The sequence below is a fragment of the Malaclemys terrapin genome, chromosome 3 (genome assembly GCF_027887155.1).
Source record: "Malaclemys terrapin pileata isolate rMalTer1 chromosome 3, rMalTer1.hap1, whole genome shotgun sequence".
In the NCBI taxonomy this organism is placed as follows: Eukaryota; Metazoa; Chordata; order Testudines; family Emydidae; genus Malaclemys; species Malaclemys terrapin.
In genome coordinates this window covers 18,698,660-18,711,243 of record NC_071507.1, presented here as the reverse complement: position 1 = coordinate 18,711,243, position 12,584 = coordinate 18,698,660, and the positions used below count along the sequence as shown (strand labels likewise).

Genomic DNA, 12,584 nt, shown 5'->3' with positions numbered 1-12,584 from the left:
CTACTGGAGAGAAAGAGTTGTGGCATTTGATCATCCTTATACTTCTATAGATTATCCTTACACTTCTACAGATCTCTCAGTTCAATAAAAATGCATATGCAACAATGTATTGTGTGGCTGCTGGAAGTTCTTGGTTCTGCCTGGCTTGCCTGCTGATTAGCTCCCCCTAGTCCCCTGGAGATCAGATGAAAGGAATCCACATCACACGGGAAATTGGTCTGGAAGTTTTAGTGTGGATGGGGATAGCAGCGGATGCTGGGCCTGGCTTTCTGCAGCCAGAATCTACATTGCTGAATGGGTGACCGAGTGCATTGTTCCCACGCTGCATCTCATGTGATGCAAACTCCACATGAAGTCACATCTCTAAAAGAGGGGCAGGCACTGTCAAACACCTGAAGTTACACCTATTACCCAGCTGGAGAGGAAAGGGGGCTATCCAAACACCAACACCACAAATAAACCCTTCTTGTGTCTTGCTTGCAGTCCCGGTTTGGCTTGTTTTCAGTCTAAGGAGACAAAATAACAATTGTTTCATAGGCCCAACCTTGATGTCTTTGATCCGTTCTCACTCAGGGGGAGTTTTAGTGGAGCAAAGACTAGGACTTCAGGGCCCAGAGCCAGAGGGGTTAAAACGTCTAAATCGCTGCATGGACACAATTTGTGAAAATCAGCCAAGTTTTCCCAGGTGCAGACCTGCTGCCGGGAACTGTCCGTTGCAATGGTGCTGAAAGCAGGTCCCAGCTCCCCCTGCAGAGCCACTGCCCTATAGCCAGCACTGAACTATAGCTAGACATCACTTTGCTGGGTACCGAGTAACAGTCTGGAAAGTGGAAAGTAGAAACCACTATTACCCCAGTCCTAGGCCTCATTTGGGATCCCCAAGATTATTAACTATGCCAAGCACAAATCATGACCCAGTCTTTTTTTTATCTTGTACAAACACACACACATGCATATAAACACCTTCAAGCCCCAAACTAGCTTTATTGTAGCATTCAAATGCCCTTTTCTGCCTGCAGATGATTTAAGAGGGACTCTTTACCTACTGATGGGACACAGCTAGATCCCCCAGCATCCAAGTGAGTGAGGAATCTAACTATAAGGGAGTTAGCCGGGGCAGTAAGATCAGAAGCACTGCATTCATACTTTGGAATCTTTCCTCTCCTAATAAGATATTCATAAGATAAAGTACCCAATACTCAGTTGATTGTACCAGAGTAGGAATTAGTCAGGAAGTGCAGTTTGTACTAGACCTAATACTTAGTTAATGCTGTAGCAGTGGAACTAGATTTAAAAGTCTCATCAATTAAACTAGCTCCCCCCACTTGAAAAGGGCTCCCGCCCGATTTCGAAGGGTAAAAAGACCTCCTCTGAATTAGTCCAGTCCCTTTAAGCCCTCCCTCACCCCTCCCCGTTCTCTTTGTCGTGTGTGACCTGGTCTTGTTGTGTCTGGGCTAGATTGTTTTCCCAGGGTTAATCACCGTCCTCCAGGGAAGCTGGAGATAGGTGGGTGCCATTAATATGGTGCATGGATCATCTCTGGAGTCCTTTCCAGCACTAGGGAAACGGAGCACACGCAGCCTCTGTGTGTGGATGTAAGACAGAGAGCATCAGCTGCTCGCACGCTTTGCAGTTTGGAGGAGGCCCGCTCTGCTTTAGGGAATCACAAACCCTGCGCGGAGCCGTTCCCTTTGCTCCCCCATTTCCGCTCCGGTTTCACTCTCCCTCTGTGCCATTCCCGATCTCCTGCCGCGCCGGCTGCTGCTCGCTGGGCGAGGGCGGCCTGGCCCCTCCCGCAGGAAAAGTGGATTACGGCGGGTGCAATCAGGGCCGGTTTAATTCCCTGGAAACGGGCTGAAATGTGACCAGCTGCAAATGCCCCCGTTGCGCGGCGCCGGGATCCGGCTGGGAGGAGGGAAGGGCGGGGGGCGGTGGGGGGAGCCTCAGCGCAGATGCTCCCCCCCCCCATTAGAAAAATTCATCAGCTGCTTTTGGGAAGGGCTGGGCTGGCTCGGGTCTGACGCGGCCCCTCCTCTTCCTCCTGCTTTCCCCTCTTCCTCTCTCTCTCCCTCCATCCCCCGCTCGCTCGCTCCAGTCCCGGGCAGCGCACGGCCCCTGCTGGGACACCATGGGCGAGATCCCCAAGCTGGTGAAAATCAACGTCTCCCTGAAAATCCAGCCGAACGACGGGCCGGTCTATTTCAAGGTGGACGGGCAGCGGTTCGACCAGAACAGGACCATCAAATTCCTGACAGGGGCCAAGTACACGGTCGAGGTGGTGCTGAAGCCGGGGGTCGTGCATGCCACGTAAGTGCGCCGCACTGCGGGTCTGTCGCTGCTCCCGGCCTCCCTCCCTCCCCTGCCCACTGGCTATTTGTAGAAGGCGGATATTTTTTTCCTGGCAAGCTGACAGCGCAGGATTTCCATTGTCGTCCCCTCCTTTACTTGGAGGGCCCTGTGTCTGGGTGGGCGCTTCTCTCCCCGGCTGCAACCTCAGCATCCTCCCTTTGTAATTACAGTGGATCGCTGCAAAGGCTCTGTGTGTGTGTGTGTGTGTGTGTGTGTGTGTGTGTGTGTGTGTGTGTGTGTGTGTGTAATTACAGTGGATCGCTGCAAAGGATGTGTGTGTGCATGTGTGTGTGCGTAATTACAGTGGATCGCTGCAAAGGGTGTGTGTGTGTGTGTGTATTTTCTTTCCGAAGAGATACATCTTCCTTCCTTAGATAGGGAAGGAGAATTCCAGCCCCACCCTCACGGGGCAGCTTCCTCGACATCAGCCCAATTAAGAAGCCTCCTAGGCTTGCACCACTTCTCCCTCCTGGGGTTTTCCCGGTGTTTGATCTGGAAGGAGAAGCGGTTCTACTAGCCCTACAGTCCTTTGGCTCGCCAATGGTGGAGGAGTGGGAAGGCAGAAGGGATGTGTGGTGGGGGCTGGGCGCTGCCTCTGGCTGGACAAGCACAGCTATCCAGGAAAAGCGATCCTCACGCTGAAAAGCCCATTAAAATGGCTAACGCCCAGCTGTAATAATTCACCTTTGAATTATATTCCATGTCTCTTCTCCGGGTTACTACTCAGCCTGCCAAATCAGGCACCATCAGCCAAAATGAGTCAGCAGCACAATTTTTTTATTCTTATTATTAAAACAGGCCTCTGCAGAGACAGCAGGTACAAGCGTCTCTGTGCTTTCCTGCATGGAATATAATCTCTGTAAAAGCCCATGAGTGACCCCACTCCTTCCAGACTGTGCCTGTGCAGTGTCTGGGCACTGTCGGAGAATAACAGAGTTCTCACTTTTTGTTTGGGTACAGCAAATCAGATACTTTATTATCTCTCTATCAATTGCGTAGAGGGAGAGAGCTAAACAGGTCTCTCAACAGGTAAACAATTACAGCAAGCATTTATACCTTTTGTTACAGACAATAATGAGCAACAGCTGCATTTTGTTTATACATAGGTCATTCTGATATCTTGTTTTGCTCGCTAATGTAGACTCTTAGTCTAGATTCCATATTATCTACACCTTATCTACACAAGGTCGCAACAACTTCTCACACAGTTTTTTCCCACTCGCCTCACACATTCCTCGCTTCTACAAATCTCGCGTTATTAGGGTTACAGTTAGCCTGACTCTTGCTAACGAACTGTCATGCATTGCATCCCCTTCCTGTCAATTCTTTCTCTGCTTCCACAGCACTCCACCTTCATGTTGATTTCATCAGTTTGAGTGATAAAAGCAAGTGTCCAGGGTTTGTGTTTGTAATTGTTTTGGGGTCAAGGGTTGTTTCAAACTGCTTCAGTCCTGTCTATTTCAGGACTATGGGTATAGGAGGAGTGAACATCCCCCTGGAAGAGAAATCAAGAGATCCCCAGGTCGTCTGTTACACAGGAATCTACGATACAGAAGGAGTGCCTCACACCAAAAGTGGGCAAAGACAGCCTTTACAGGTCAACATACAGGTACCATCCCTCTGAGCATGGGCAGCACATGCTGGACACTATAGTGCGTACAGAGGCAAGGGAGATAATGGAGTCAAGAACTGAATCAGATCTGGGGAGGGTGAGATTCTGGCAGCTGGTAAATGGGAAAACATAGAAAGGACTCGTTGTCGTAAAGCTCAGTCATTGTTTATTTTAAAGTGTAGACTTTAAGATGTTGCGTATAATATCCTTGCAAAGTGTGAAAGAGGCCATAGCAGAACCACACACTGAAATCACTGTTACTTTCGCCACAGCAACCTGCAAGTCTCACCGAGAAGTACTGCAAAGGGATGACCTTACCTGACCCCCTGCATTGCTCAATTCACTGAGCTGCTCCTGAGTTAAAGTGCCCCCAACTTAACAAACCATGTTTCAAATAGCCACACCTTCCCTCTATGTTCCGTGTGGACACTGGTATAACAAATACTCGCTTGTTTTTAAGGAAAATCAATTTTATTCTTCTAAGTAATTCTCACATCCACAGAGAGGACCCAGCCCCTCCACCTACTGAGGTCAATGGGGTTCTCGCCTTGTGCTCAGGTTCTTAGGTGCCAGTGCTGAAAACATTTACGCACTGGCTTAACTTTATGGCATTTCTCCCTCTGAAGCCAATGGAACTACAAAAAAAAAAAAAATCAAATTAAGCATGTGCTGTATGTGACTGCAGGATGGGGGCTTTATTTTGCTCTTCTGGGCCCAATCCTGCTGCCCTTACGTTTTGCATGTCTAAAGGCTGTGGGACTTGACGCCTAGATATAAACAAATTAAGTCAAAATAATGTATTCCTTGAGAGGCTTTATATTTCAAGTAATATCTTGCTAGTATATAAAATACAGACTTGTAGAGTAAATATTTTGCTACTCCTATGAAGCAATTGTTAAAGTTTGGGAAAGTTGTGAGCAATTAAACACAGGGTCTAATAATGGAAAGTGTTGGGCACCCTTTATAATAGGTGGTGTTACCAGCCCCACCAATATTATCCAAGGACAGTAACATAAAAAGCCTAGGGAAAGGAGTGCTATTATGCATGTTGTAATTGCTTCAAGACCAGATACAGTCATATTAAACAAGTTACACTTCTAAAAACCATATATGAAGAGTTTGCTGTGATCACATAGTAACATTTTATAGTCCCAGTAGTGCAAATGGAAAATCACCATTAACAGTTATAATGGCAGGATATGGAATGTGGTAGACACTTCCATTTCAGGCTTCATCTCTCAGGTTTTTTTGCTCAGACTGAAATTTGCTAAGCAATTGGGGGCAGGGGACGAAGAGATGTCATTTAAAGATTTTGGGAAACCTTGAGGTCTGACCAGCCTAATTGCTAAATATTCTTGTTCACACATCTATGGGGATCTGACAATGCTCCATAGCTTCCCTAGCTAGGCACCGTTCCCAAAGGGGCCTTTCACCTAGCCAGCAATTTCCAGATGAAGAATTTGGGGCAGGAGACCATATACATGGCTTTGGAATTGTCTGAATAGATCACTTCTAAATCTTTCAAAGCACTCCCTTCTCTGGCTGCAAAGTGTACATACGTTGTAAGCAGCAAAGCAGAATTCAACCAATAGGTTTCCAACAACGTTGCTTCCTAGCTGTAATATTTTATTGTGCATAGGAAAAAATTCCACTGAGGCATCCTGACACTTCTGTTCTACACTGCATTTGGGGTAAAGCAGCACGCTTCAAAGTTGATAGACTATTAAGCGAAAGCTAAAACTATTACAAATCAGAAGCCAACTTCATTCCTTAAGAATATCGAGTTACTACTACCATTAATATGAGTATGGGAGTGAGCATGCTAATGATTTTGTTAAGCCTCTTCGCACACCCAGTGTGAACTAGATGTTTCCTGAAGCCTGAGCTAACTCAGAATCAATGGAGTGCTTGTGCAGTAAATAAAAATCCATACGCTTTTCCTCCTAAAGAACCTGACTGAGTGCTTATTAAACCTTTCACATGACTTTTTTGAGTTCACCTTGGTTTGAAAGGAAAACTGCAAAGGAATGTAAAATTTCCAACTACTTGCTCAGATGGATGAGAAGACTGAACCCTTAAGAGTTAATTAAATGTGAAATAATGACGATGGGAGCAGGTATATTGTCAGTTTAATGTAGGAAGATCAGAGAAGCAGTAGATTTCCACAGGTCTCTTCAGAAAAAGTTCTATATGGTTTCTAGACGTTTGTGTGGTGGAGTCTTCTTGGTATTCACTGTTTACCTCTATAAAGATGGGAGGGCAGAACCTTAGCTGGAAGAAATTGCCCATAGCTCCATGAACACCAGCTGAGGATCTGGCGCAGAGTGTTAAATTTCTGCTCTTCTCTGTACTTCTAGCTGCAGTTCTGCCCTTGCTATCCTGATGTGTGCTCAGGCTACATTTTCTGTTGCACTTATCATTACTATGGCAATCCCTATCCGCAGGGGTTCCACCCCGTCAATTCATGTCAATAATGATTGAAATGTTTTCAAAGTGGTTTTAAATATTGATTTGTGATTACCTTGAAAATCTGTTTAGAGGAATTTATATTTATATATAGACACACTCATTTGATATATGTAGTCATCTAAAGAGTAAAATCTTTCCATTTATGGTATATAGATACCCACTCAAAGAAATCACTTATCAGAGCACTGTACTAAATTAAGTAGATTCCCATTTAAATTTTTAAGACTTCAAGTACTTTTTTTTATTTACTAGTGTGACATACTAAAAAGATTGAGTAATTTAAGAATCGTGCCACCACTGTAAATAGTTTACACATAACTACATGTGTAATTAACATCGGCGGTCTATATCCTAACTTGAGATACCTCCTTATAATGAGAGGTAATAGCAGATACACTTTTATTTTCCTGGGCAATTTCATTAGCCCTTAAGTGCTTTGTACCATATTCATCACTGCAACATACCACTGCCTGCTTAATATGAGAATTTACCCATGAAAAGCAAATGCCCAGCATCATTTCTGAATTCTGAGAATGTATTTTCTTTTCAAGATTAAGATGCAAGATTATTTTCTGTACAAGTTACAAAGGCAACGTCCACTAAATTCCATCAGTAGGTGTTGCAGTCGTGTTCTGCTGTGTCCCCTTAGAGAATGTGGAGAAAATGATGCTTTCGAAGAATCAAACTTCACCGAATAAAGTATCTCCATTCTGCTAGCCATGAAGTTTTCACTCCTACAGCACAGCACGTCTGTGAGCCCTGAAAATCCAGTAGTTTATTTTTCCTTTGGACATATTTTAACATGAACCGATAGGAGGCCCAGGCTTCTGAAGGCTGATTTTTGATACTGAAATGAAGCAATAATATTTGTTCAAACAGCAGCTTTAGAATCAAATCCTGAGATACTGTGAAGTCAACAGGATTTGAAATTGGTAAGCAGCTATTCAACACCTCTCAGGATTTGGTCTAAAGAGCTCAGTCTTTCAAATGTGGGTACTTAAATCTGTATTTAGGCTTCTAAGTATTCAATATAGGTATCTAAACATGGAATTAGGTGTTTAAATTAGCATTTAGTTGCTTAAAGGTATGTAGATCTTTAAGAGATTTAGGCACTTAACTTTAGACAGTCCAATCTGAAAACTAGTTTGTGTCCATTTGCGTGCTTAAGCAGTATATAGAGCCCAATTTAAATGTCTAGGTTTTAGAAATTGGCCTTCTTGTATACAGCTTTAATTTCTTTCCCACCCTCCGACCCCCACCCTTTTTTATCCCTGTGTGGATGGTTACCCTGCTCTTCCAATTCTACAGCAGACAAGTCATGTTCTGATGCACACTAGGAAAGGAAGATACCTTGTAAGGGATTAATCCTAGAGTCCTTACTCCAAGCTAAACTTTCATTGAAAGCAGTCAGTTTTGCTTGAATAAAGAGAGCAGGACTGGGCCTCAAGTCATAAACTAGCATTTGAATGGGTAAAAGCCAGAAAATTCCTAGTAATTTATCAGCCAAGATAACCTTTTTCAGAACAGGTAACAAGAAGTTATTTCTTGAGCACAATATATCGAATTTCAGTTACGTGACTTCTTAAACTCTTGTTAATTGTTGGTAGCTAGAGGGATTGAGGGAATAACTAACTACTGAGCCCTGTAGCACATGGATGGGTGATTGCATAAAGAACTATGGCACATACCTGCAAGAGAGGGAAAGGACCTTCTGATTCTAAGTTTACTTTAGCTACCACTATTAACCATGCAGTCCTGGAGAGTCCCTAGGTGGTGGAACTGGGGTAGTTCTGCAGGGTGATGGGACTTTAGGGGAACCATGTAGCGATTGCTCAGCCACCTAGATGGTGCTGCCTGTGCTTACGCATTGGGTTGGGGCACAGCATGGCCAAAACGTCCACAGATCATCCTATCCTTCCCCAGGAATCCCACAGTGGGGCTGCATTAAGATCATAAGGACTATTCAGGGTAGTTCTGCAGGGTTTGGGATGGGGGGAGGGATTCTTTTCCCTGTACATCTCTCCAGTCCAGCTTTTCTATACAGTTGCTATGAAGTCGATACCCCCATCACTTATTTCCTGGCCTATCCCATCTAATCCTATCAACAGTATTACAACTGACTTTTTTCTCCAAGGAAGTTCACAGACATCCCCCACCACCATTCTCTGCTCCCCCAAATACACATGCAAACTCCTTTAGTGCATTGCACAAGGCTCTCCATCAGATTAACTATCCTCTCAGATGAGGATGGCTGACACTTCCCTCCACTAGCAATGCCATTCCTGGGTTGGTAAGTGGGGTTCCTTGAGCAGGAGGAGGCAGTCCTTTTCCCCAGGGCTAAGCACGGTGCTTACACAGCACTCTCAGCCTCTACTGCTTTGGGTTACAAATGGCCCCCAGGCTGGGTAGCTGAAACCATGTCCGTTCCTTGGGAATGAACACAGCCACTGGGGAGAGTGTGGGAGAGCTGCTACAGTAACTTCAGATTCTCAGTAACTGTTTTCTGTGACTTCCTGTAATAGTGCAGATATTAAGGCGACACCCATGACTGAAGTCCGATTGTCAAAAGAACTCAGAACCCAGTAGCTCCCATTATGGTCATGACAAATTCTAATTACCAATGGGCATTGCTGGGTGCAGAGTTCTTTTGAAAAGGTGTCCCTTCCGCAGCAACAAGGTGGGTGAGGTAATAAATGTGTCCCTTAGGTTAGGCAGTGGCAGCTTACTAACTGCTCAGCAGGCAGAAGCAAAATAACCCTCCCAACCGGGAAATAAGCTGTAATCGGTCAGGTGTAGACACGGAAGCTTCTGCTTCTTCAGGCTGGCTGAAAGAGTCATTCTGAAAAGGGATTTACATGATGACTTTCCAGTGGTGAATACAGTATGTGGATGATCAAAGGTCAGCTCCTGAATGTATGATTGCAATGAAAACCGTCACATGGAGAAGAGTCATTATTAAAATGAGCAATAGGAATATTTTAAAAGGAACACTAAAAACATAGTAATACTTATTCCATTGCAGTAGTACTGACTTCAGCGGTTAGTCTCCTGCAAATAGAACATACACCAATATAATGCGCTGTTGAACCTAGAGCTGGCGTGTACAAACCCTCATACCCACATTTCAAAGACAACCTCCAAGGTCATTTGTGCTGGTGAAAATCTGCAGGACCTCAGTTGAAGTCAGTGGATTATTTCCCACATTTACATAGGTGCAATTAAAATGATAATCCTTGTACCTCTCATGCGAGTGTATTCTGCTGGTGTCTTGCAAGAGGTTGGGGGGAAAACATGAGATATTTCCTACTGTTGGAATTCCAAGTTATTATTACTGTAGCCCCATTCATTTCTAAATAACCTGTTTAAAGTAATGTTAGTTCATAAACAAACGCCAAGTCCAATACAACTTGAAATCAATTCTCTTTCATTGTAATGGAACATACCCAATCACTCATACTTCGCTATCTCCTAAGCAACCGCTAGAATATACTTTGCTATCTCCTAGCTTCTGTCATTTGTCCCTAAATTATGATTCAATAGCACATCACAATGAGCAGTGATTATAGCAAAATGTAAGTGGGAGCCTCTCTCACTCTTGTTTGGTATAAAAATGTGGAATAGAAGCCAAGGAAAGTCTACAGATAGCTCGCATAGTAATAACTTGCATTAATCTACAGATTGAATGGCACCGCAAATGAAAAAATAAGGTAACACTCGAGACTGCAGGCAAAGCAAAAAGGAGGAAATTCATTATGGTTAATTCTATGTACAGATCAAAGTACACAGGTAACCCACTAACCTCAGATCTCCTGGCAAGCACAGTACATTGCACAATGCTGGAAAACCACATCTCATGTTGGCAATATATATTTCACACAATATGTATTTGGCATAATCACCTGCTTTCATCACCTCACCAAGTGTTGCAGGATCCTCATTTAAAGCATTATAAGCCTGATTCTCCACTGCCTTGCCCCCAGAAGTTACTTGCACTTACAGAAAGTGGGTATAAAATGGTATCCGGTCAGAATGGTATCACTTTCACTCACCTTGCACAAGTATAGATGAGTGGCAGAGGGACAAGGCAGGGGAGAATCAGGCCCTGTATGTACTACTAATTATGCTTAGGCACTAAACATTGCATGAAGGATACTATGGCAACCTTGAAAGATCTTTGATTTTGCTACTTTGGGAATAACCCTTACATTAGTGTTTCACACGCGCAGTTTAGTTGGAGGGCACATTGCATTGAGGAAGAGGGGGAAAATTTAAGCTGCTTACTAACAACTTTATTCCCTGTCCTTCGCAGTTTAGTGACATCGGCACTTTTGAGACAGTCTGGCAAGTCAAATTCTATGACTACCACAAACGAAATCATTGCCAATGGGGAAACGCCTTTGGTAGCATCGAATATGAATGCAAACCCAATGAGACACGCAGTCTTATGTGGATCAACAAAGAGATGTTCCACTGAAGATGAGCAAAGTGGACACTGCTGGACAATCTTTTTTTAAAAAAATCTACCTTTAAACCAGCACAAAGCCTTAACAAAGGCATACTATACAGTTGCTTTGTCCCGTGTGGTACAAATAACATGCTAAATTATACATACAGTGGGTGCCATTAAACCTTGACACTTGCTACTCACAGTACTTAAACTTATCATGGCATCTGCAGTATTCTTCATCCTTGCAGTAGGGAATTCTGCAGGCACCTTGGTAAAGTAAACACTGTGATGCCAACAAGATGTGGATAATACCCACTAAACAGTATCACTGGATGTAATACCCTTGGTGAAATACCTTGCATTAGTAAAATTCAGATCCAACTTCATATTAGTGATGATTTCTGTATTTATATTTGTGTTGTCCCTAAAACATGCTCCATGTTTGTCTACGTCTTGTCATGGTAGACAGCAGAAGTGCAAGTTCTGGATGTTTGGACATTGGCTACTGCACTGTTGAAGTTGCGTTTTCATATTGGGAGACTCAGACATACTGAGTCTCCCTCTTCTGTTAATGTCGTAAAATATGCTGTGACTGGGTTTCCTCTTTTGTGAAATTTGGTAAAATGTCATTGTTTTGCTATGTTCCCCAGTTCTGAAGTGATTTTTGAAAAACCAAGAGATACCATGAAAACCATTAGCATAACAAAACATACCAAAAAGCAATAAATCTGTGGTCTTAAAGGCATAATTGCACATCTATTGATGTTGCTGATACATATCTTTAGAGCACGTACACTGCTCTAACAAAATATAATGGTCACACCTAACGTTCTCTGAGTTCGTCGAGATTATCAGTTCCAGTGGTAGTCTCAATTTTTTAAGACCAGGAATATTGCTCAAACCAGTAGAATCTTTCAAAAGAAATGAATTTTTTGAGGTGTGATCACTGTACTGTACTAAAACCTCCAGACTTTCATATCAGCCAGAAATACTCATCTCTGAAGAAGGGCCCAGATCCTGCAAATGCTCACACATGTAACAGCAAAAGGACAGTCAAGTTGTAAGTAAAGTGCATCAGTGCACACTTGTGCATGAGTGTTGCAGGATCATGACTTAAGGTGCTAAACATGTAATTTCCAGTGTTTACAGCTGAGAGGCAAAGGGGAACGTAGATTCAGATTTCTTCTTTCAATAAATAAAGCAGGTAAATTACTATACTGTCCCACCTTCGATCTCTGCTGGGTTAAGTTCTCTCTCTGGTATATTAGTTGTTCCTGTAACCCTTTGTGAATAATTTTTAAATCATGTCTGTAAATTGTAATCACAACTTTTGACCTTTTTAATAAAGGACTTGGAAACAATCTATATTTTTCTGAGCATGTGCCATCTAATTGGCTTCTTTTACTTTTGACTTTAAAGTTGAGTATGGGAAGATGAAGGCCAAGATTTTCAAAAGTGACTAGTGATTTTAGGCACCTACCTTGAAACATCTTTGGAAAGGACCTGACATAGAGGGTTGGTTTTAACATGTTCTGAAAATCAGGCCCCTTTAAAATGTCTCAAGTTGGGTGCCAAAAATCACTAGTCACTACTGAGAAATTCTGACTCCACATGCTAGAACCCAGGCAGCGAGGATTGTCTTAGTAGTATGTACAGATACAGATTCCATATGAAGTTCATAAACAGAAGACAGAATTTGTCACCACC

General features: G+C 43.3%; 1 protein-coding gene across 1 annotated transcript; it reads left to right on the top strand.

Moving 5' to 3' along the window:
* Window positions 1-1,958: 1,958 nt before the first annotated feature.
* Window positions 1,959-11,311, top strand: CNRIP1 (cannabinoid receptor interacting protein 1). The gene is made up of 3 exons (XM_054024392.1): window positions 1,959-2,307; window positions 3,814-3,958; window positions 10,740-11,311. Exons 1-3 carry the CDS (start codon window positions 2,129-2,131, stop codon window positions 10,902-10,904), a joined length of 489 nt encoding a protein of 162 aa, XP_053880367.1. The 5' UTR covers window positions 1,959-2,128; the 3' UTR covers window positions 10,905-11,311.
* The last annotated feature ends 1,273 nt before the right edge of the window (window positions 11,312-12,584 follow it).